Source organism: Nannobrachium achirus (genome assembly GCF_963921795.1).
Source record: "Nannobrachium achirus genome assembly, chromosome: 17".
In the NCBI taxonomy this organism is placed as follows: Eukaryota; Metazoa; Chordata; class Actinopteri; order Myctophiformes; family Myctophidae; genus Nannobrachium; species Nannobrachium achirus.
This window is the reverse complement of record NC_137824.1, coordinates 45,586,881-45,612,694: the sequence shown is the minus strand read 5'-3', so window position 1 is coordinate 45,612,694 and position 25,814 is coordinate 45,586,881. Positions and strand designations below refer to the sequence as shown.

The 25,814-nt window shown below is 42.0% G+C and overlaps 1 protein-coding gene across 2 annotated transcripts in view; it reads right to left on the bottom strand.

Annotated features, from left to right (window-relative positions):
* LOC308301448 (ecto-NOX disulfide-thiol exchanger 2-like) overlaps positions 1-25,814 on the bottom strand; it is a 192,028-nt gene that overhangs the window by 151,366 nt on the left and 14,848 nt on the right. For both annotated transcript variants that reach the window (XM_080745441.1, XM_080745440.1), the window contains exon 3: positions 5,924-6,008. In XM_080745441.1, the coding sequence (XP_080601567.1) occupies positions 5,924-5,957 (34 nt within the window). In that variant the 5' untranslated portion in view covers positions 5,958-6,008. The remainder of the gene's footprint in view (positions 1-5,923; positions 6,009-25,814) is intronic.

Below are 25,814 nucleotides of genomic sequence, written 5' to 3'. Positions count from 1 at the left end.
CTAGAATTCACGTTGTTGTATAGACTGATTGATTGATTGAAGAGTTTAGCACTGTTTGCAATAGAAGACGCAGTTACAATACACAACATTGCCACACACACACAGTCCCATTCCGCGACCCACCCGTGGGTCGAGACCCAGTGCTTGGGAAACAATGCTTAAAACATCATACACACACAGTTTTATAGACGCTGTTTGTATCTGTCGCTCTCTATCTCCGAGGCATTAACGCACACTCACTCACTCACTCACTCACTCACTCACTCACTCACTCGATTACCTCGGGCTGTTTATCATAACAGTAGCCTAAACATTGACGAGCGAACCAAGACAGACAGAAAGACAGACAGCGCTAGTGGAGTTCCCTCTTTCAGCGGTGAAAAGCTGGATATATGCTTCGCCGTATGACGGTGCGTGTCGAGCATAGCAGACATGCAAGCTCACAAAGCTGCAAGTTCCGACATGTTGTGAGCTTGTAGCTCTGATATTTTCAATGCGCGACACCATCGTATGACAAATACAACTGCACACATCAGCGGAGGCAGAACGCATCAGCAGCAAGCTGTCGTGACAGTGTCAGATCATGATACAATTTTAAATGATTATGATTGGTTTTAAAGGTCGTTCTACTTTATCCAAATAATAATATTAATAATAGGCTTAATAACAGCATTTTCCGATGGCGACGGCGTGCAGGGATGATCAACTATGGAGTGAAAATAGAGTGGGATGCCATAGAACGCACGCACGGCTGTGGGCTATTTAGCCTACTTTAATGCATGTAATCACGGGTAACGGGGCGGACGACGGGTCCTTTTTTTGACTGGGGCGGGTCTGGTTTCGATTTTTATCCACAAGTTTCCGTGGGAGTTTACTGGAGACCATCGGGACCAAACTTCCGGGTTTAACAGCAGACATACAAGCTCACGTCGCGTCGCAGATGCAACCCGTTGTGAGCTTGTAAATCGGCGCCGGAAGCTCGGTACAGACGTCTGCGCAATGCACTATGGGGTGTTGGAAACTCGTGGATATAATCGCGGGTAGCGGGCGGTCCATGCTGTAGTTGGGCTTATGGTCGTCATTGTCACTGGAGAAGAAAAATACGTGTTGATGCTCTTCTTGTTGAAGCCGGGACTGTGCTGTAACGTTCCGTCTGTGCAGTGGAAGTGTAGCGTAGCTCACCATGCACTGATCCCATAGCCTTGCACTGATCCCATAGCCTGGGAGTGCGGAAGGTTTATTCTATAGGCTGGCACCATGGCGACGACTAGCGAATTAGCGGACGGCATAGAGTTATGGGCGGTATTCCATGCGTTCTACCGACATCTGCTCTCCGACATCTGCTCTACCTATGAGTTGAAGTGGATGTGAAGTGGGCGTGAATGGGCTTGGAAGTGGGATGCGGCTTTAAGAGGAATGTAAATATTAGATGAGAGAATTTAAGGCCATTGACTACAAAACCATAGGAAATTTCATAACTCAAGCAGTCCAACTCCTGCTTCCATGATCTGACCAGGCCACTAGATCCCTAAAAATGTTTTCAGCTCATTTTGTGCAGAAGAGTTCTTTTCTATCAAGCAATTTCCCTAAGGCTTTGAAAAGTGCTGTTATTAAGCCTCTATTAAAAAGCAGAACCAAGATGCTTCTGTAATTACCAACTACAGAGCTACAACTGTATATTGAAAATTAATAATTGAAAAGGTTGTAATAATGGATTCCGATCAAATGTTTTTGTTTAAACATCAAGTCGATAACAAAGTCCAAACAAGAACTATCCATGCCTTATCTCCACTAGACTGAATTTATTTTGCATAATTCTTAAATATTTCAGTGTTTTATGCTTTTAAATGCCTTTTATGCCTTATGCATGATAAATCGCCTTTGTGTATGAAATGTGCAATACAAATACACTAGCCTGTATCTTGTCCCACAAGATACTGTACTACCATGTCCGTTCCCATCAAACAAGAGGTTTCAGGTAGCTGCTCTCTGAGACCTGCAGACAGTAAGAGATGATATTTAAAGGTTCTGCTCAGTTAAAGCACTGCAGTGGTATTTGGTATCATCCATTTTGGAGATCAATGAATGATGCAGTTACAGCTCAGACAGGAGTGAGAAATGTCACGTGTTGAAGGTCAGAGGTGTTTCATTGACTCCACTGACCCGTGTGAAGTTTAAGACAGCGGGCAGATCAATCTGAGCTCCGGACGGGGAAACCTGTGGCTTCTTCGTTCTTTCCGGCGACCTGTGACCTCCATTTCCTTTAATCCATTTAGTTCTAATTAACCTAACCTTGCTTTGCAACATCTCTTCCCCAATGATGATATGGATGGACATGGAAGGCTGCGGTGAATCCCCGACCAGACTCACACCTCATTAACCGAGTGGCGTCATGTCCGAGAACACGAACTGGTATCTCCATAGGCGAGCAGGAATATCGCTTTCTTTGACACTTTTCTGAGATGTGTCTTAACTGGATAGCAGATCTCCGCCAGCCAAGGTTTCTTACCCAGGGCTGTGTCAGTCGTGGGTGAGGACGCTACTGTGGGAAATATGTTGATGTTCCGCAGTATTGCGGACCTTACCACACTTCGCTGCTTGTGGCTCCTGAGTCACTGCCGCACGAGTTATCTGCCCCACGATCATTTTATGACGACCCTTAGCAGGCTCAGGTTGGATATCGGGAAACAGTCATACATTATTCTTAGCGATCATAGAAATAGCTTCTGTGAGATAGATACTGTAGAACTCACTGTAAATTTGGAATAAATATACAGTAGGAGCAGAACTCAAAGGTGGAACTTTGGGGGCGGGTGAGGATGAAAACATTGGACACGTTGCATTAAGCAAAGTTGTGAACAGGATCTTTAAGGAAAACATGGCCTTCAACAGGATGTGTAATATTGTAGGTCCCAAAATCTCAAACATGCAGAACAACAAAACGGTTCTAGCAAGAGTCTAGTATAGGCATTAGAACATCACTAGTACCTGACCTGTGCTATACAGTAGATCAATTAATATTTCCTCCCTCTGGAACAATATTCTCATACCAGTCACAATGTTTTGAATCAGCCCCAGCACCTTGTGCCCTTTCCTACACCTTGCACACTCACCAATTAAGAGGGTGAGGTCTGAATCCTTGAACTTGACACCTTTCTTTCTCTCACCCTACTTTAAAGGACAACTTTGTTTTTGAGCGGTGGTCACAACGCTCCTATACGTGGCCGTGTGTGTGGGTCTGTCTGTCTGCGTGTCTGTCTGTCTGTCTGTCTGCGTGTCTGCGTGTCTGCGTGTCTGTCTGTCTGTCTGTCTGTCTGTCTGTCTGTCTGTCTGTCTGTCTGTCTGTCTGTCTGTCTGTCTGTCTGTCTGTCTGTCTGTCTGTCTGTCTGTCTGTCTGTCTGTCTGTCTGTAGCCTGCAGTAACCTTTTCTGACCACACATGTTAAGGGAGGGGCGCTGTTGTTCAGGCCAGGCCAGACCAGGCACACACACACACACACACACACACACACACAGGGGGGGGGGGGGGGAACCACCGCTCAGTTCACACGGGTGTGATTTTTTTACATCAAGGGTTCATATTTTAGATTGTAATTAGAGAAAAGAAAAAGTGAATGTTAAAATGTTTTCATTTGCTTTGTTCTATTGTTTTATCGTGTTTACCGTGCTAAAATGTGGGGCATGCGTACGCATGGGGGCATGCGTACAAGTGGCTAAATATGTATTTTTAGACACAATAAGCCAGCAGTTTCTTTATCGCTATTTACAGTAACACTTCTAGCCCCCATAAGTCACATCAAACCATGAAAGGTTGCGTTGTATCTTGGTAATGGGCTTATTCTGTGTAAAATGACATATTTAGCCACTTGTACGCATGCCCCCACCACTGAAATAAGTATCTCTAAAACAATAGAAAGAAGTAAATAGAATAATTTTAACACTCATCTTTTATATTCTTTAATTACAATCTAAAATATTAACCCTTGTTGTAAAAAACTAAAGTTGTCCTTTAATGAAGTCAGAGCTGTTGGCTGCGAGAATGACACACGCCACCTTCTGACTGAGGCAAAGTCCAGTAAATAAACAGACAAAGAGAAACAGATGGGTGCAGAGTGAGAGAGATGTAACACCTTCATAATGTCACAAATTAAAGATTGAGCAAATGCCAAAGTCACAGTGCTACAAAGCTGAGCTGTGACAAGCAAATAGAGCAGACCTGTGGACAATCTGTAGGCTAGATGAGACACAGGGAGAGCAGGCTGGACGGGTGGGTAGGAGGCAGAGAGGTACCAGGTCTCAGGAAGAGCATTCATTATCACCTGAGCGACCTGCACACAGCGCTGCATGAGAGTAATAGGAGAGGACACGCTCATCAGCTGAAGCCCAGCAAGAAAATGAGCCTCTTTCATTCCTCTCCTCTCTCCCCTCTTGTCTCACCACTCCATTCGTCTCTCACACCATTCAATTTCTATTCTTGTGCCCATTGTCTTGGTCCAGCCTTCGATTCCTCCTGTCTCTCTCACTGTGACTGTTCTGACATGTCATGTCTAGCCTCCACAGACACTATACTCCTTATAATCCTATGAGTCATACATACATACATATCACATATTATTTATATATATATATATATGTGTGTGTGTGTGTGTGTGTGTGTGTGTGCGCGTGTGTGTGTGTGTGTGTGTGTGTGTGTGTGTGTGTGTGTGTGTGTGTGTGTGTGTGTGTGTGTGTGTGTGTGTGTGTGTGTGTGTGTGTGTGTGTGTGTGTGTGTGTGTGTGTGTGTTTTTTGAGCGGTGCTAACCGCTCCTATAGACCGCTTTTTTACCAAAACTATGATGTCACAAATGATGATGACATGAGTTCGCTAGACCAATGAAACACTTCGATTCTGTTGATCTGTCCATGATGTCATAGTCACAGAGGCACCCGATTGGTTCACCCTGATTTAGAACGCGTTTAGGCCACGTAAAATACGTCATAAAAGATTATTGAGCGGTGCTAACCTTGAATTTCAAAATTGTATTAGATGAAAATCACTTATAAGCGATAAAATAACCACACTTTTAGACAGACTGTGGAAAATCTTACAGGTTATAAATGATAGGCAGCTAATACATGTTTAAAATACAAATGAACAGACTTTGAAAAACTAAAATATTCATCTTCTGGCCTCTCTGGAGGCCTCTCTGGAGGTAAATAATAGGTCACTTATCATTACACTATGACACTCCTACAAGTTACAATCCGTAGCTTGGTCAACTAACTGATGAGAAATGACGATAAAGACTTATATAGTCTGAGCAGACCTCTAGACTGACATCATACACAACAAAAAGAATATTGCCATGCATGCCTATCAACACTGATTCGCGCAGGAATTAGTTTGCACCGCTCACTTCGCACGGGTGCGATTTTTTAGAGGGGGGGATTGACCCCTTAAACCCTGTATACTTAGTTCACTGGGTCCCCCATGGCTCTATAGAGATCTGCTCTTTTTTTCTATCTACGGTACATCAAATCTCACAGCTGAACATCTTACTCACAAGACATGTTGTTGTGAACTTGTGAATGTGTGCCCCAGAAAATAGGGTTCATGTGGTTATTTCAAGGTGAGAAAACTCTCTTCAGACAACAGAAAAGACCTTCCACAGGGGACAATGGCACCGTTATCAGGTGCAAAGCAGCAATGTTACCAGCAAATCCTCTTTGTGCTTTGAAATCTCCACACTCCACCAGTCATGAGAAAGACCGCCTCCAGTGCTATAGAACACACCTCGATGGACGCAGGCGCACACACACACACACACACACACACACACACACACACACACACACACACACACACACACACACACACACACACACACACACACACACACACACACACACACACACACACACACACACACACTTCTAGTTCTTACCTGGGACTCTGCCTGATCTGTAGTCTTTGTACATCTTAGAGTTGTGGCATCACCAAGTGGGTTCTCAGTTTCTGTAGCAAATCTCCTGTTTTGGGGGGAAACAACAACAAGGATGAAAAAGGTCTCATCATCAGTCTCTATTGATTGCCTTTAGAAACACACAGCCAACAGAAACTCAACCTCAATAACACTGGAACACCAACTTATCTATTCTGAAGTCTGCTCAAGGATACCAAGAGGACAAGGTAACAAATAAGGGACACAGTGAGTTTTCTTTCTCTCTCGAATAGAGGAAGTTAGGGAGAATGTACTGTAATTCATCTGCTGCTCCTTGCTTTGTGGAAGAGAAGTTCATCTGAGCCAATGTTGCATTGACACTCACACTAGCATCCTTAACACTCACTTTAGCATAATGAACCCTCAAACTAGCAATCAGCATTATCAACACTCCAACTAACAATATCAACACTCAAACTAGCATTAAGTAGCACTCAACATCGATGAAACATTTCTGTCCAAACAAGAGTTGGTTCTTCCAGGTTGACAATGACAATGGTTTGATGCATAATATGCTAGAGCAGAGTAGCATCTTTTTCATATTAGTGAATGAATCTCTGATGTCGTCGAAAACTGCTGCCGTCGTGTTGAAGACATAGAGTACAGGGGATTGAGCATAAATGGGAGACAGGCACACCCACAAACAGACAGACACAGGCATTTTGTGCATTGCCCTGTAAAACATAATATGAGGTCTAATGTGCACACTACCACCACTACAGTACACACATTGACGCAAACCTCTGCCAATCCGTGAAGCTGATGTGTTGGTTTGGCCAATTGGGAAAGCTGATGCCTACACCCCCACACCACTGTGAGGATGGGTTTAGATGTAAACCACTTGAACCGTGGCGTCCTAGTCTTGGCATGTCATAATTGACGGACATCCATTAAAAATAGCAGATGTACAAGCTCCTAAACATTGTAGTTCTGCAACTGTATATATGGCAAATAGATTTGGTGTAGAGAGAAAAATTAAGGGAATTAAAGGATAGACCCCTGGGGGACACCGGTCAACAAAGTACTGCATATTGGGTTTAGAGATAGAGTTAACCTGTGTGGTAGCATGGATTAGGGGCATATGTTTCAGGGCATATGTTGCCATGGTAACAGACACAGACTGTCTCTGATTCCCTAACTTAATACTGCTTCTTGGAATACACCCCAGGGCTCTATCACAGCGCACTCTACAAAACAACACAAAAAGGGGAGGAAAACTAAACAGAAACTAAACCAAATCATCATCCTCTATTATCTCACATTATGTTCTATTTGGAAAATGTCAAAATCCCCAAAGTTGAAGCAGGCCACTCAAGAGAGCACTGAACTGTGATTTGCTTAGACATATTTTAACCAATTTCAACCTGACATCCCTATTTTGGACATGTAATCAATGTTCTAAACATTTTCCAAAATGTTCAAAACGCTTAAAAGCAATTTGTTGTATGCCTGAACATATACGGCTAATGTGTTTAATTGATCAGAGTACTGGTTCTCAAATGAATTAAGCACTTGAATGGTGTTTTCTTTTTGCTGAATGTCAGGGCTATGGATGAGAAATGAAAATGTGTCTTCTAACGACGCACTAAATTACCCTGGCATTAACTTCAGCTTTGGGCAGCATTAGTTTGTCTGCAACCAGTCTAAAGGGTCCAATAGGATCCTATGAAACATAAACAACAAACCAAATCTAATCTTCCAGTGGTGTAAAGTAACTATAACAATTAGGCTACATTTACTTAAATATTGTACTTAAGTACAATTTTGAGGTATTTGACAGTAATTAGACTCACACTAAACTCAAAGCAACTTTTCAACTCGCTTCACTCCTGTGAGTTTGTCCTGCTAGTAGACAGATACAAACTCACAGGAGTGTAGTTACATACATTTTTCACTCAAGTTTATGTTGTCTACTACGGAAATAACACAACATATGTGTCACGTGGTTCGTGGCCTTCTCATCGCCCCGGTGTGAATTTTCATATTTGCATCTTCTCATAGACTTTGTATGCAATACTGCAGGGAGAAAGAAATTGCTTTATGTCCGGTGTGAAGCGAAACCACCATTACAGCCCTACCACTAGTGAGGCTAAAACAAATGTACTAGCATTATAATTATTCATATATAAAGCGGAATATATTTGACATTGTATCCCACCCAGAGAGCACCCAATCAGCAATGAAGTCAAAGTCAAATATTGCTAAGGGCAATGCACATTGAAAGAGTCACATAACATAAAAGCTGTATATACGCTACGTAAAGGCCAGGAACTTTTCATAGGTTTCTGAGCGACGAAGATGAAACCACCTCAGTGTTGCGTACAGTTACAGTATATGAGATTCCCTCCCTCCAAACCCTAGACTGAACAACTCCAGGAAAGGCAGGCTTGGAAGAGCCTTTGGCTCCTGTTATTTACGAGCAGGCTGGGAGCCAGTGTCCCTTGTTTTACAGCCATAGGCACGTGTTCCATTTACATCCATGGCCAAGGAGAAGGAGGCTGGGGAAATCACTTCTCCCTTTCTCACAGACACACAAAGTTCCAATGCTGGATGGGATTTAAGCAGAGCCAAAAAGATATTGAATTTCACTCACCGAAGAGGAACATTACACTTAAAAAAAGCAGAGGAACTAAATCTGTTTTGTGACAAAGATAGAACTTGAATAGGCACTATGTAACTTTTTTTGAATTAATAAAATACAAATGTGTCCAATGTGTATGGTAAGAGTATGTCATGGTTTAAATTACTGTTAGACAAATATAGGCCTATTATTCAATATTGGACCTCAGTGTGTATTTGGAGAGATGGATGAATAGATATGGACATGATTTCTTTGAAATATCGATCGTCTTCCAAGCGATTATTCTATTGAACACTTTTTGGATTAATTAAATCATCGACATGTGTTTTTTATGTTTCATTATATATCAACAAATCAAAGTGTAAACTACACCAAAAGCTTTCACATAAATTTAAATCAACTACCATGCAACTAATACGAAAGCTCAAAAGTGCCTTTAGGCCATGGGATGACATATCACTCCGGGGAGCATAAATGTGCTCAGTCATTTTCAATCTTGATACATCTTGTGTGTAAATGAAATATTTTGACCCTGAGGATGATGCTAGAAGAAATATCATGGGGTTACACAACCGGTAGGGTCCATTCTCTCTGGAGCATGAATGCACTTGAAAATTGTGGCCTACAAGCATGTGGTTCTAAAATCTCTTCGCTCGTGAACCAAAAAGAGAAATTCGATGTTTGCCAGGGACCCAAACTAGTGAAAACATCAGATCTACAAGCTTTCAACGTGTCACTTGTAGATCGGCAATTTTCACTACTTCTTAGACATTTGTTTTCTAATTTATGGAATTTCTTAGATTATTTTATTTATGAATTAAATTACTATTTATCTTTATTCATGATAATCTTAGCTGTTTTGGGAATGTTTTTTGAAAATATTTGAAAATAAAAAAATTAAAATGAATAAAAATAAGGGACCCACAAAAATGTGTCCGCGACCCACAAATGGGTCTCGACCCACTGTTTTGGAAACGGTGGCCTAGAGCCCAAACTACACCAATGATTCGCCATGCAACTCCTTGCAAACAGTTTTAAGGCCATGTCACACCAATGCAACTCCTTGCTCTACATTGCAATCCATAGAGCTGAAAGGAGGAGGGGTGAAGTCTTGCGTGCAAATTGGTAGATGGGTTCAGCGCCTTTGGGGATAATGGTTGCGAGTAGGTGCGAGTACTGTAGTTGCATGCAGCCGTTTGGTTGCAATGAGTTATGGCCAATCATTGGATGTGGTTTTTGAGTGGCACTGGTGCAAACAAAGGCCATAGGGTCACCAAAAGCAGTTGAGTTGAGGTCATCCTCTGAGAAGCATGAAGGCATACAATACCAGTAAGACTCCCTAATCGGGAGATAAGCGACCGTAGGTGGCTTATCTCCACAAATAGGGCAAAAATGTGTTTTTCCAAAATCTTCCTGATCCATGTTGATGACATGAGTGTAGACATGCTGTGTAGTGATATTTGTGATTTTAGGGCAAAAACTGTAGGAGCAGTGTCCAAAAATGTGTTTTAAAAATCAGCCTGAAGGTGGCGCTAGCATAGGGCCATGTGAGAAATGAGGGGTGGGGTCTCCGCGTTGCCTTGGCGGACGAATAGGTACCGGCCCCGGCTCTCCCGGACGCTCCTAGCCCGAGTTATGGCATTTTATGTGCGCTGCAGTGGCAGGGGGTCCTCCATCAATATAAGAAGGTGTAAGTGATGTGTTATTCTATTTATTCAATATTCATGTATTTTGTTGCGACCGTTAGGTCGCAAGTTACTATGAAAGCCTCCACAGGCTGTCTGTCTGTCTGTCCATCACGCCACGTCACACTTTTGGCCCTACTCTTATCTCCGGAAGCGTTGCCCCTATCGATGCCAAACCTTGCACACAAACTCTTTGGATGGCAACTCACAACCTCCAGCCCATGTGATTTCGCACATGAAAAACACATTGGACACTGCTCCTACAGATTTGGGCCTAAAATAACACAAAGCGGTACACAGTATCTCTAAAGTCATGTCATCAACATGGATCTGTCCCATTTCCCATATTCCCTCCTGGCTACCATTGCCTTCAAAAGTTTGCGTATGCGACCTGACGGTCTCTTATCTCCTGATTTAGGGAGTCTTACTGGTTAAAATAAGTGTCCAATCAGGAGAGAGAACTTATACAGGTTGAAACAAGTGAAACTGCACTCGATGAACCAAAAAACCTGAAAATGTATTTTCTGTTTACTAAAGAGCTGGATATACTGTATGGGGAGATGTTATTGAACAAACACTGTATAGCAATGACTCCTACCGGTATTAGAATAATAGCACTTTAAAAAGGAAGGGTAAGTGTATAATGTGGTTAAAACAAAACAGTCCTTATCTATATTATGATAGTAATCATTGCTAGAGTGTTTGTTCAGTAACAGGGGTCTAACCGACTCTCCACCTCTTTAATAAACGGAAAATACAGTTTCAGGTGGGTTGCCCATTTGAAATAACTTTAAATCCCATGGTAATCCAGGCAGTAGGTTAGGTTCGGGCCGGGATAAGTTGCTAGGGATCAAAGTGATGGACAGACAGAGCAACTGACTGACATCGCAGGAGCTGAAAGAGGGAGGGGTGAAGTCTTGCGTGTAAAGTGGTAGATGGGTTCAGCTCTCCTTGTCACAACTACTCATGTCAGTGAAGAAAGAAGAGAATAATGGGTCTATATGGAGTAGGGATGGGACGATACGCGATATTATCGTTTTAACGTGATAAAAAACACTCGATAATCGTATCGTGGAGATTTAATTTATCGTGATATCGTCCTCCATCATGCACTGTGAACAATTCACCTTTTATTTGCCGAAATGCAATTTGTAAAAGGTACTTATAATATACATTCTTTTTTTCACTCTCTATCAAATGCCTTTGCCAAGAAATAGCCAATCTACAAGCTCACAACGCGTCGCAACAGATCGGCTATTTTTTGGCAAATGTTCCGCCCCCAGGATAATGGATTTTGATTATCGCGATAATATCGTAAATAGCGATTTCTTGTCACAATAATCGTGATATGAAAGTTTCATATTGTCCCATCCCTAATATGAAGGGGGGGGGGGGGGGGGGGAGAAGCAATAGGGAGACCACTAGATCTGTACTAAATGAGTGTATTCTCTCTCTCTCCCCCCCTCTCTCTGTTATCTTTCAAAAACAATATGTGGGTAAAAAGGCTGATTTGACAAGGGAATATCCATAATGTACATACAGTACAGTACAATGCATGATACATTACATCTCAGTTAAAATTGAAATGTTCTAAAACTGACTGCACCAAATCCCAACTTTTGTCGTCACTCATAATAAAGTAAGAAAACTCCTCGTTTCCCTGGAGCCGGGGCTGATTTCAGTCGGGTTGAATAACTGCAAGGAATGAGGAGGCGAACTCATTCACCCACTGTGTTCACTTCAGACCCAGACCTCAGTGCAGCCTTTTGATTTGAGAGCTGATGAGCCATGCTCTGCTTTTCATTGTCAGCTCTAATCTAAACAGCTAATTACCTTGTCTCAACACAGAGACCTGGCCCTCCCTACCAGGAGGTTTGAACTGCTTGGAACCCTGCAGCAAGCTGCCACAATGAATCCTTGATATAGTTTAGGTTTTGAAGATCCAGAATGAACAGCATGGTGCAGGACGCATGCTGTTAACTGTATGTGAAAATTGAATCATCTTAAGTTTGAAGAGAGAAAGAATTCTCTAAAAAGCCAATAATCTTCAATACGATTTATAAAAATACCATTAAAAACCGTTGCATCACATCCGGAGTGACGGCTATGCTGACTTGTTAAAGGTAAGTAAACCATGCAGAGCCATGAGGCCCATAGGGCAGGAAGGAGACTATCTCCTGTTTCTGTAGCATGAGGCAGCTTGATGTACAAGTACACCCCTTGGACATGACACAAGTATGTCAAAGGGACTTACCCCCAATCCAACCCTTGATGCGGAGTTCCAAGCAGGGAGGTACTACCGTGTCCCATTTTTCATCTTTGGTATGACCCGGCCAGCTAGGGATCAAACCCCAACCTCCCAGTCTCAGGGCGGACACTCTAACCACAAGGCCACTGAGCTGGTTGTTAATTAAGTGATACAAAATAGGGTGAGTGATTTGAATTGAATAGGCTCCTAAATTGTTCAACCTATGAACGTTAATGCCTCTTCAATCTTTCATGCTTGATTTGGTTTTAAACACAAAGAACATTTCCAACTCTGTTTAATCTCTCTCTGACAAGATCTGTGAACATTTTCATTTAGGCAGAATGATAATGGTAATGACACAATACCATTGAGGATGCCTGATTGGTTTCGCCATTTTCTCAACACTTCTTCCGTGTAAATGACAGACCTAGCTCAACTCAACTTTATCACAGGTTTACAAGTGTAAAAAGGAGGGTGAAATTCTTTGTCATTCGAGCTCCATCATTGTAGATTCCAGAAAGTTCAGAGAGATAGAGGAAGAAACAACCCAAAAAAACAAATCAAATATCAACATGGCAGTGTGAAATATAAGGTGCGGGATCACATCTAGATTTAGTTCAACACATCACTGTTCAACATTCCTGTTCTTGAGATCAATTGCCACATGACTTCTCCGTGTGTCAGCACACACTCAACACAGAGCCAGCAAACAGTAGCACAGTTGTCCGTTATCCAGGCCTGGACTCTTCACCTGGCAGTTCGCCTGGAAGCGTCACATGGCAGTTCAACTTCAGACAAAGTCAAAAGCGCACACTAGTTCAGTGTCATCTAGTTCAGTCAGTGGTTCCCACACTGAGGGTTGGGACACCCAGAGGATCCCCAAATTATTTTGGGCGGTCCCCAGATGATTAGCTTAATGTACAACACTGTTGTCTTACTAAACAGTAAACAAACCAACAAACCGTATAAATGTATACAAGGTATCTATCTTCACATTTCTAAAGTGACAATATAAGGATTATTTTTAATAGGGATGACCGATATTAGCATTAAAAAAAAAATAATAGTCAGAAAATAGGTTTAGAAATGAAATGAAAGTCACTTCCAGATTTAGAACACTGCAGTGAAGTGGTGTGTATGCCTGAGCCTGTGCCTGTGTCCAGCTGATGCCAATATCGCACAAATCACACATTTTTTAATAGCTCCAAAATATTCATCATACAAAAGTAGTGAAAATAGCAGATCTACAAGCAGTTGTGTGCTAGTAGATTGGCTATTTTCACTAGTTTAAATCATTTTTTTTAAATGATTATTACAAAACGAACGGTTTTGGATAATATACAAGGTTTCCACCCGACAACAACGATATACAGAGGTCATGGCATTGAAGTGAAAGAGGGATTTCCAAACTCTGCATCCGCCAAAGCTATTAAGTGGCCTGCTGGAGCGAAATGGCTTTACTGTTCCCAGTGTGCTGCAATTGGCTCAGCAATTCCTGTGTGCTATTGTCTTGAGCCACTGTGATAAAGTTCATTTGCCAGACAAGCACAAAAACTTATGCTGACACCCACAATAAATAATAAAAAGGCTAAAAATGTAATGACCAGAATTGCTCAGTTTTCGCCTCCTGCTATTAGTGCACAGGCCACAGGTGACTGGTACCAAATTAGTTTATTTAGTTTTTGTTTGTTGTTGTTGTTTTTTGGTGGGGACGTTTTGTCCCCCTCTTTCTTTAGTTTAGGTATCAAGTTCAAGCCATTGTGTAGTAAATATTACCACTGCAATGGATTTTTCCTCCACTATCTCAGTGCATGTCGTTCACGCAAGGCTTGCACCGTTCAGAAATGGTCAACCTAATACAGCAAGAGAATTCAATTCAACTGTTATACACTCCCACTATCTTACTCCTACTCGCACACTGAAAATCCCCTGACCCCCGGCCTAAAGATTTATGAAACGTGAAATGTGTGGAAAAAAGTCTTGCTCTAGACTATGATGAAAAGCGAGGGGGTTTATTTGACCAAAGTATGGAAAAGCTAGGAAAGGAAGCATTCACTGGTGGTTGCTCAGAGCCTCAGACCTGACTTTTTTCTTCTTCTTTTTTCCCCCTCACATTTTTCTTGGTCATATCTGAGCCTTATGAGATAAGATCTCTCTTTACATGCATGAGGACAGGCTGGATGTTGCAGAGTTTAAGCACTAGTACTGTGTGATTTAAATGGGTATGTCATGGCTGGCCAAACAAGGAGCCACTTTCCCTGGTCTTGATAACAAGCTTCCCATGTAAGATGGAGACACAATGTGGTTTTAAACAGACATGTGATCACCAGTCTGCAAATTGTAATTTCTAATAACACATCAATCAAAGCAGCAAAGCCAAATGATGTGTATTGTATGTCCCAAATCAGCAAAGAAAGAGAATAATCAACAGAAACAGAGAGTCTTCTCTAGTGTGTCAATTTAATACTGTATCTAAACATTTTCACGTGCTTCTTTGGGGAAAATAAAAGTGTCTGAAAAAGAATGCCTGTAGACGAGGTAAGATTGAAGTGGGGGTGGGGGGACAATTGAACTGTTAAAGAATTAAAAGTCTTTTGGGTGCACAAGGCAGCAGCGCCCTCCCCAGGGATTGAAGGGATGCTACAAGGGCAAGGACAGGACAGGACAGGACAGGACAGGACAGGACAGGACAGGACAGGACAGGAGATCCTCAGAAAGAGACAATGACTGGGCTAAACCCCCTCCTCCGTGTGCTTTCTGTGTCCCTATCCACAAGTTTCCAACGTCCCATCGTGCATTGCGCAGAAGGTGTGCGGCAGTTCCGGCCAAGAGTGCCCCACCCTTTTTGCGATAAATTTTCTCTCTGGCGATTTGTTTCCTTCATCTATGTATGTGTGCCTCCACACCGCAAGTCACATACAGGGTCTTGTTTCCTCCCATCATTTGTAGTGAGTGGGGTGTAGCTGCAGCATTGCTCTGTCTGCATGGTCTTATCTGTCTGTGAACCATGGAGCTCTGTGCTGCTGTCTCTATTGGCATGGTAATGGAGGCAAGGTCTGTCTGTCTCCCCAGATAAACACTGCTTCTGTTCTCCCAGTAGGCCTCCTGTTTGCCTCAGGTGACAAAGAGAGAGAGGGGAGAGAGAGAGAGAGAGAGAGAGAGAGAGAGAGAGAGAGAGAGAGAGAGGAAATCCCTCACCCATTAGACTGCTCCTAGTGACAGGTCGGTAGCCTCTGATTGGGAACGATTGTAAATGCAAGACCTGTGGTGGGAAGAAAACGCCAGGGGCTATACGAAAGTTTGAGCAGTATCCACACTAAATATATGCGTGCCATACACATTGTTTTGTGTTTCTCTGTCTGGAAGGTTTTTCGTCGGATCTATTTTAATCATAAATCACAGCATGTCTGAGAAATCTGTGTGGGATTGTGCTCATGTGAATGTGCTCATGTGAATGTGTCCAATTTGAACCCTATTACCCTAAAGAGAAAAACTGTCCCACAATTAAACTGTTAACACCATATAAATGTGTGTCTTCATATTAAGTACAAGTACAATGGCTGAGATAATGGCTGAGAAAACAGTGAAGAATCAAACCCAGTGTGAAGTAAGCAGTGCCTTTGATTAGTTTATATCATTGAGCTAATATATGAACTAAAGGAACAATGTTAAATCCTCCTTGACCATTCATTTCAACAGGCTGCTAAACACCTGTGTGAGAAACAAATCACAGGTATAGCAAACACTGCTAAATAAAGATCGAAACGGCAGGCTGCTCCAGTGTGTGTTGTGCATGTGCTTGCGTGCGTGCGTCTTTCTTGACGGAGTGTGCACAGTGCCTCTCCTTGTGTGAGTGTGTTTGTGCTTTGCCTTCCTGTGTGTGTGCGCTGTGTGCACACTGTGTGTGTGTGTGTGTGTGTGTGTGTGTGTGTGTGTGTGTGTGTGTGTGTGTGTGTGTGTGTGTGTGTGTGTGTGTATGTGTGTGTAGAGGCCAGTGCGTGTGTGTCTTTATAGTGGCGCTGCGGTCCTGTATTGTAATCACTTGGCAATCAGTTGCAGGTGTTCATGCAACAGACAAAGCCATTTATAGACGCAGCTGGGCACCACTTAAAAAGAAGCAAATTTAGTTGAGGAGATGGCAAACAACATTATTTGATGGTGCAGTAGAGGTATATCAAATGAAAAGAAAAGCAGAGTGGGAGAAAATGGCTCATGGTGAAAATACACTGTAGCACTGGTTGAGTGCAATGCAATGAGGAAGAAATAAAACAAAGTGCAGGGACTTCAAAAGGGAGCCAAAAAAGTGGATCAGTGCCCACAAGGCAAATATCCCAGCCACTGGAGAAGAGGAAACAGCAGAACTCTACACTATACCAGCATATAACAAGCTCATCATAAGAATTGTGTACTAAAAGTAGCGAATTCTTATATGACCTTGAACAGAACACACCAATTCAAAACAGATGAAATTTCATAATATTGCTATGACATTTTATGGGACTCATAACATTGTTACTGCCCTAAATACAGTATCTCCTCTCACTACTCTAAAACACACTTCCTAAAAATCTGAATGTTCTCCTATTATGACCAGACAAACATAATAGATACAAGGTGAAACATTACAGAATGTATTTCCACAGGCAACTAAAAAAGAATAAGGGTTGTGAATGGATGCTGAAGCGTTGCAAAATTTCAGTAAGATTCAAGGAGGAAACTTTCCATGAGAATTTCTAATATTTTGCAACAGAGCTTCCCTACAAAATAGACGTTCATGGTCAACTGAACAGCATAAAAAGGTCTCTTTAACAGAAAGGTCTTAACTTAGACATAAAAGATTATAAGAACAAGATAATTCTGTATAATGACATGTATTATAGTGTATAATTATGTTTTATGATGACTTATATACGTATTAGGGTTACTTAGAATGAGAAAGAATGAAGAAGAGATGGCTGAATCTTCCAAATTTCCTTTTCAATTGGGTTAATAGCAATCCTATCCTGAGCCATCCTCTTGAAAACAGAAAAAAAGGGCTGGTGGGTGAGAGATCTAAAAGAACTTGTAATCATCTAGAGTGGCAAAGCATGGCCGTTACAGCGGACACAATGCTAGCTAGCCAGTGTAGCCATCAGGGATTAGGACAAGATTCCCAACAAGAACACTATTGATGATGAACAATGAACAAGCCACGGCCCAGTTAACATAATCTGCACATGGAGGAAATAAAAGTCTTCACAGCCGGCCCATTCATACCAAGCACTATAACTACAACTATAACTATCAGTAAGACTCCCTAATCGGGAGATAAGCCACCAACAGGTCAGCAGTGTCCAACTATAGAGTAACTACAACTATAAACGATAATTATGTGAGCATTCAACTGATTAACAATACAGTGGCACCAAACACTTATCTTGAATTAAAATGAGCTCAAATAATTGCTTTTAGGTGAATATTATGTAATAATTGTGAGTGACAGGCCTACATCACAGTGGTTCTGAAAGACGCTGCGTCGCATGCAATAGGATACAGTACAGTATAGTTAATAATGATTATTAACTATAAACCAAGATAGTTGTGTTGTTGTGTAATGCCAGCTAGCATACTACAAGCTACCATTAGCTATTCATATTAATCGTCTCCTCATCTCCGCTAATAACAAAACATTCCGAGACCGATTCCCATAATGTCCTTTGCATGGATTTTGAATGCATGTCTGTGCGTTTCTATCATTCGTTAAAATTGCTCTGACTGGAAGGGATCCAACCGATATTGTTTATGGCTATAGTTATGGTTATAGTTGTGGTGTGGACTCTGCCATCTACCTCAGGTAGAATGATTTTTAAAACAACATATTTATAGTTATGGTGCTGGGGGTGACCGGCCCTTTACATTAGCAGCAACGGAATGCCTCCAAAGACTACAGGGTTTCCTTCAGCGCTTTATTGGCCAGGCGGGCCACCCTGCCTAAAATCTGTAGCACCCGGCCAAGTCTGGTGAAAATTATGCAAAATTCCACCTAAACATGCAAAACAAACTATACTTTTGCGTTTGTTTAAGCAACTTCTCCTATTTTGAGGGCAAAAATAAGATTTAATGAAAATTAAGGGAATTAATTTAAGTGAGTGAGTGAGTGAGTGAGTGAGTGAGTGAGTGAGTGAGCGAGCGAGTGAATGAATGAATGAATTGAATTAATTAATTAATTAATCCAAAGCATTACCTCATTACCGTACATTGTGTTTGATTCAGCCAGTTTGGTTTCCATACTGTATTCCATGCTTGTTTAGCCTACCTAAGCTAATAGACAGTTGAGCATTTCTAGTTGGTGTCACAAAAGTAACAAACTTGCCATTGCGATTAGGATATTGTACAGCCACGTCTGTTATGCAGAAAGGAATGATAGCTTAGAATGGAGCCATGCAAATAGCTGCGGCTAATGTGTGAGTGTAAGCTCATGTAATGTTTCATTGCATGCTGTGAGCCCCACTGCGCAAAGGTTCAAAGCAAGTGCAAAGGAGTGAGTTATGCCAAGTGGACATGGAAGCGCATGCCACTAATACCTGATCCTTGGTCACTTAAGTAAACTTTTCCCTCCTGGCTCAGATGCTGGCTGCTGTGAGGAGTGTTGAGTGACAGAAGAAGAGTCTCCTCAGAGACTGTGATTCCGTTTCAGTCTCTCTCAGAGTCTTTGTGGGCCAGAAGAACCTCACTTGACTTGTTGACACTTTGCTAAAAATGAGCATAGCGAGGATCTCAAGTTTAAGCACTCGAACATGTATTTATTTTATGGAGGAAGTAGGTTGTTAAAGTCAATCTATTTCCATGTACTTGCTCCTCTGCCAGGGTTGCTCAAGCAAGTGTTACGTATCCCTACAAGAGAAGTATCAGCAGCAGAAGGGAAAAAAGAGGTCCCTCCATGCCTTGAATCTCTGGTTAATATGTTTTCTTTCTTTTTTTTTTTGTAATGAAGCATATGGCACTAAAAATCTGTAGAAGCTCCTGCCAGCCAGGCTGCCACATTGTTTTGATAGACTGGTCCAACTTCATTGTTTACCTCTAAGCTTTATTCAATACACTATGTTGCTCAGCATCCTCAAACTGGCATCCCTGCCAATAATGCTGACTTAAAAAAAGGTTGGCTTCGATGTAATGAGCAGCAAATCTGACAAACAAAAGGCGATGTTAATCTGCCAAGTTGATATTATAAACAGTGTGAGTTTCCAGTGCAAATACAGTACATTGTTATTGCTTTTTATAGAAAAGAGAGACAGCATGAGATGTCAAAAGCTGTTGAAAAGGGCTTTTTCCAGATGTGAAATGGGAAGTGGTGTGCGCCGTCTGCTGTGAAAGCAGCGCGGTGTGCAGTGTAATAAAAGGTGAGATATTATATTTAGGCTTGCAGGCCTCTACTAATCTTAGATATTTGTCAGCAGCAGACAGGTCATGCAAAAGGAAAAGGCTACCGAGGAGGAACTGTATTGTTTTGATGAAATATGTTGCTCGTTTATTCTTCAATTTATATTCTATACAGTATGTATATTTTCCTCTCTGGTTTATATAGTCGGACTCCTCACCAAGCCCCCAGTACGGCTTGTACATATTGAAGCCATCGACCATAATGGCCAAAGCTGGAACTGCAGGCGGGGTGAAAAATACATGCTGCCATGGGGTTCAATGGACGTCTTTGACGTTCGTGACGTAATTTACGTCTCAACGTAACACATTTTGGCACATCCAGATGTCCCAATTTCCCCCACAATGCACCTGGATTCAGCTTCTTCCGGGTGCTTCAAAACGCCACTGAGCACTTGCATTGAAATGAATAGCTGGGGGCGCGGCTATCCACTCTCTCTATAATATACACTCTATGGTCCTCACTAGATGTGGAATGGCATCTTCCCAGTGTTACTAACGCACTAGTAACGCAGTGAAGATGCCATTCCAAATCTTAATTGTTGTTTTGCCCACTACCTACTACCTAAAGAATCACACCCAGTGTGAAGTGATTGGTGCTTTTTATGAGTTAATTTCATTAACGTACCGCAAAGCTTGGCCAATGCCTAGATTTAATTTTTTTCATGACAATGGTATCGGATCGATACTCTCAAATTGTCTCAATACTATCGACCGATATGAAAGTTATGCGTATCGGAATCAGTATTCATGGGTTACTTTTGTAGTCCTACAGCAGCCATGTTGAGGACCAACACAGGTGTTCTGATTGGTGTAGAACATTAGTTCTATGCCAATCAGACAATTAAAACACCTGTGTTGGTCCTTAACATGGACGGTGTAGGACTACAAATGCAACCCATGAATTAGGACGGAAAAGATGGTATCTGTACATCTCTAGAAGAAAAACTTAGTATAGGGGGGTGCACTGGAGGGATGGGGCTGCATGGTATTGACAAAATATCATACCTCTGTATTTATGCCAAATATCTCAAGCCCTAGTGTTGGACAAATTAATAGAACCTGTAGGTAGGGCTGTCACGATATGACATTTTACATGACGATTAATTGTCACTCAAATAATTGGCGATTTTGTCGTTGATAATTACATTTCTGTTTGGCTTTTAGGCTTTGAAGTTGTACATGGTAGATATGACTCATAACCTAAATATACAATGAAATTACTGACATATTTGGCAACTTACTACTTAAAAAATAACGATGCGACGCGTTGTGAGCTTGTAGATCTGCTATTTCCACTATTTTGGACATTTTTCAACATTCACGATTATGACGATTATGACAAAATAATTGCGATAATGTCAAATAATCACGATTAGACGATTATGTAATAATTGTGACAGCCCTACCTGTAGGCATGGTATCACTACTTACTTACTAGTAGAAAACTAACATGCACACAGAGAGAGCACGTGATAGGCTACTTGATGGAAGATGGCTCCATTGGTTTGATGAATTACAAACTGACAGCAATTCACAGCGGCCTCAGTGGAATAAATGTTCATTCAGGTAACTCAACGGCACCTAATGTCCTCTCCATATCAGCCTGGAGATCATCTTTCTTCTCTCTCTGCATCTCTCTAGCTCTCTCCTTCCCTCTCCAATGTCAAATGACTGTTCTAATTAATAACCGGCAGGACGTTGATGAACATTCAACTGCAGTCTTTCTGGTCTGTTGTGCTGCTGTGCATATACAGTATGTGCAGGGTTTCCTGCAGGAGTAAAGGGCTTTGCAGACAGGCACGAGTTTCGCATTTATTTTAAAGAAACCAATGATTCTCTATGACCTCATGCACACCTGCTCCGAATTTGCCATGCGGAAAGTGGCTGCAGCAGTGCGGTGCATCTTTTCGCATGCGGTAAAAACTTTTATGACTCCTTTTCGGATCCGCAGTGCAGATTCCACACAGCATTGCACACGAAATCCAATGCGCTTTAATCATGCAGCAAACGGAAAAAACTCAGGCCTGTGTGCAAAGCCCTTAAACATGATGGTCTAGGTGCAACTGGAAGGGGGTGCACGCACACACATAGTAGACGCACACATTAGCAGGCAAATTCACCAGGCAATAACAGCGTCTATTCACACATAAAGCGGTTTGAGCCAACGCATAATACCCAGACTTATTAAGTCAAGGGTCATGCCCTCATAAAAACTGTTGCATAAAAACGGTTGCTTTCAATCTGACTTAGCCAGAATGTTGTGTTCATAGTTCATACATACAGCCCCTTTGTTTGAACTCTGGAAAACTTCCATAATACAGCGCATGTCTGAAGATGGCTTATCTGAGAGTGTGTAGATGGCATTATGGATATTAATCTACTTAGTGAGGGAGGAGGGAAGGGGCTGACATTGTTATCCTGTCTGGCCAGGTGATTCAGGTGGTTGTTACGACTTCAGGATGACAAGATACTCAACTCTGTCCAACCCAAAATAGGGTCCAAAGTCTTCAAGGAACATGAATAAGATCCTCTGCCTCCATGGAATCTTTCACCTTGAAAGATTGTCTTGAACATTAAATGAATGGCTCTCTCTCTCTTTTTTTTTTCTTCTTTTTTGACCTGGTCCCTATTTTTTGATAATTTGAACCTCAAACAAATTGTGGGTGACAAAGAGTACCGTACACTGACTGGAATAATGTTTTGAGACAATAATACAAGTTTTTATTTGGCAAACTAAAAGAAAAAAACTGCTTGCAGAGGGAGGTGTAATTTGTGCACAACCCTTTATTTGTGGTTTAAATGTTAAAATATACTGTATATTCCTGCCCATTTGTTTCTGTTTGTGACCCACTTGTTCCCTTGTTGAAAACTAAAAGTGGGACATTGTGTACCGTCTGACTATAACACAGAAAATGGCATTCGGTGTAAAATTAGAATGTGTATTCAATCAACGACTAGCCAATATTCAGGCCCCGGATCCCATTTTCTTTACACAAGGCAACATAAATCATTATGAAACTCTATTGAAAACCAAGTGAGCTCTAGATAATTGCAGTGTGAGCCTGCCTGGCTAAAAGCCTCAAGGACAACACCACTATCACAGGTGTCAGAAGGGCTTAGCATTGGCAACACTGACCAACATGCAGAGAGAAAGAGAGACCAAGACAAAGAAGAGAGAAGGTCTTCAATGACCTCCTCTGTGTCTTTGGACTAAATGTCTGAGGAAGCGAGAAAGAATACGCAATAAAGTCTGGAGATTTAATAGTGGACTCGATAAGGCAGGCATACTAATGTTATCTTCCTTATTTATGATTCCACACATTTTTCACGTTTAAAAGGAGCATCATGCTCTTAAAAGCGCACTGCAGGGGCACGGTGGTGCAGTCGATAGTGCTGTCGCCTCACAGCTAGAAGGTCCTGGATTCGATTCCCGCCAGGGGACACTGTGGGCGCTGGGGGCGTGTTCTCTCCCCAGCATCATCAGAACCCACACCCTAGGTGGGGTTGGCGAAAGGGCCTTTCTGTGTAGAGTTTGCATGTTCTCCCAGTGTCTCCTAGGGTACACAGGGATTACTGCATGTTCACAAAAACATGCAGTAATCCTAGTCTCTATAATACCTCCCCCTGGCCAGCCGGGCGCCTGATGGAGGGGAAAGGAACAGGTTGGAATAACGTGTTCCTTCTGCACGCTACGTCCAACCGGGGAAGCTCCCCCCCTGTTAGGAGATAAGCAGTGGCCTGCTCACTCCTCATGCACTGAAGGAAGCATGAGCTCAGTTCAGGGCTCTCCCTAGGTTGGCAGAGGGGGTGCAGCGCCCAGGATTACAGTTTAGGTAATTGCCACTGGGTGAAAAATGGGTTGCAAAATTTGTAAAAGTAAAGGTGCACTGCACTCAAATAATATGTCTCATTATTATTATTGTATTCATGAGGGATCTTTCAACATATCAGTATTTACAGACTCAGTGTGGCATAGGGGCAAGCCGTCTAAAAGAGTGAATGCAGTTAGCAACCACCTATTTTACCTTCGCAATAATCTACAGTAGCAAGTGTCTGTGCTGGATGTAAAAATTATGTTTTAAGGTGCAGGGGGTACACATTAAGGGAAAGATGTCTAATAAAGTAGTATCTCAATTAAAACATATATTAAATAGAAAAAAAGTTATTTTATTTATAAAACTGTTAATAGGGGCAGCGATCTAGTACATAACCATTATACATGCCACTTATTCATTTAACAATTAAGCTCTCTGAATATAAAACTGCACACATTCACTGCCCTTTTTTCAGGAAGGGCAGTTCTTTAAAATGTGGATACATTCAGCTGGTTGGGTGTTATTTTATAAGAACACAATAATGAAGTTGACTCATGCAAGTTTAGGAGTTACTGTAAGTTACTATTCTCCATTTTTAATCACCATCTGCTACCATCTCATCAGGTTCCATTTCCTAGCATCAATACAATACCATCTTTGCTAACTGATTTTTAGACCTATAAAAGTCAAACGGATGAGTTGCTGTTTACAAATCCACGTACAGTAGTTGGATATATGGATTGAAATTGGAATTCAAATTGATGCATCGATCCAATAGATGAAACCTTATACCTCCACTTTCCACCTTTCTCAGGCGTCTGGCTACATGTGAAATCAATCTCTTACTGTGCAGCATGAACCTGCCATGCTTTCATCTGAAAATCAAGAAGGCTAAAAGACAGATTGAGCCCAATGGGACTAAAGCGCTCCAGGATTCTGATTTGGCGCTGGCTAGTTAGACCCTTTGCCAGGGACAGTCACATCAATCAACTGGGAAAGGCTGCCATGGCTTTAGTGAAAGTGGCATTAGCTTATGGCAGATCAAAGATTAGAAATAAATAGAACCTGTAGTTTAATATTCCCTAAAACAGGGGTCTTCAATGTTTTCAGGCCAAGGACCCCTTAGCTGAGAGAGAGATGAAGCAGGGACCCCCACTACATATTGTATAAAATTGTGTTGCAGATTAGAAATGTTCATAGATTTCTTAGACAGCATAGACTTCTTTGACAGCACTGTCATCATGTTGGTTTTTCAGACCACTTGAACCGTCAAATACTTTGCAAACCTCTTTGCCAAAAATAGCCGATCTACAAGCTTACAACGCCTCGCGCTGCGAGGCGTTGTAAGCTTGTAGATCAGCTATTTTTGGCTAATGTCCCACTCAGGATAGGGATGCTAGGGTTCAAGTGGTTAATGTAAAAAACATGATCCTATCACACAAGGATTTGGCAGCCCCCCTGTAGTAACTCTGAGGACCCCCTATGGGTCCCGGACCCCCTGTTGAAGACCCCTGCCCTAAAACCAATAAAAGAACATGTTATATTATAACTAACTGGTCAAAAAATAATAATTGCGGTTCCATAAAGCCTTTTTTGCGCATAAGGCTTTTGCGCATACATCTTTTAATGGAAACACTGCAAAATTTGAATAAACGTTCCATTTAACATTTATGCCCTTGGAGGAGGTGGATTTTGAGGCGTTATCGAAAAGACGTAATGCGCATCAGTGCAACGGAAACACTAAGCGAATTTGTTTTGAATTAAAATGCATAGAACTCGTGGGAAGGGCTGCTGTGGGTGGGCCGCCTCTTTTACCAACAGAGGGCCGCCAAGCTCACATCGCACCCACAACGAGCTGTGATGAGCTTGTACTGTATATCAGCTGTTATCGTGCGCAATGCTGTTGCAGGGGTGAACATGAAGTAGCCTACAGTAGTGGAGTGGAGCGTCGCTTCTTCTCTCTCTCTTATCTTATATATGAAATCTATAGGCTGAAGAGCCCTGGGTTAGAGGGCATGTTCAATAATGTGTCTCACTTGACTGGAAAAATAGTGCCTGTCCGACTGCTTATTTCATGAACTATCTC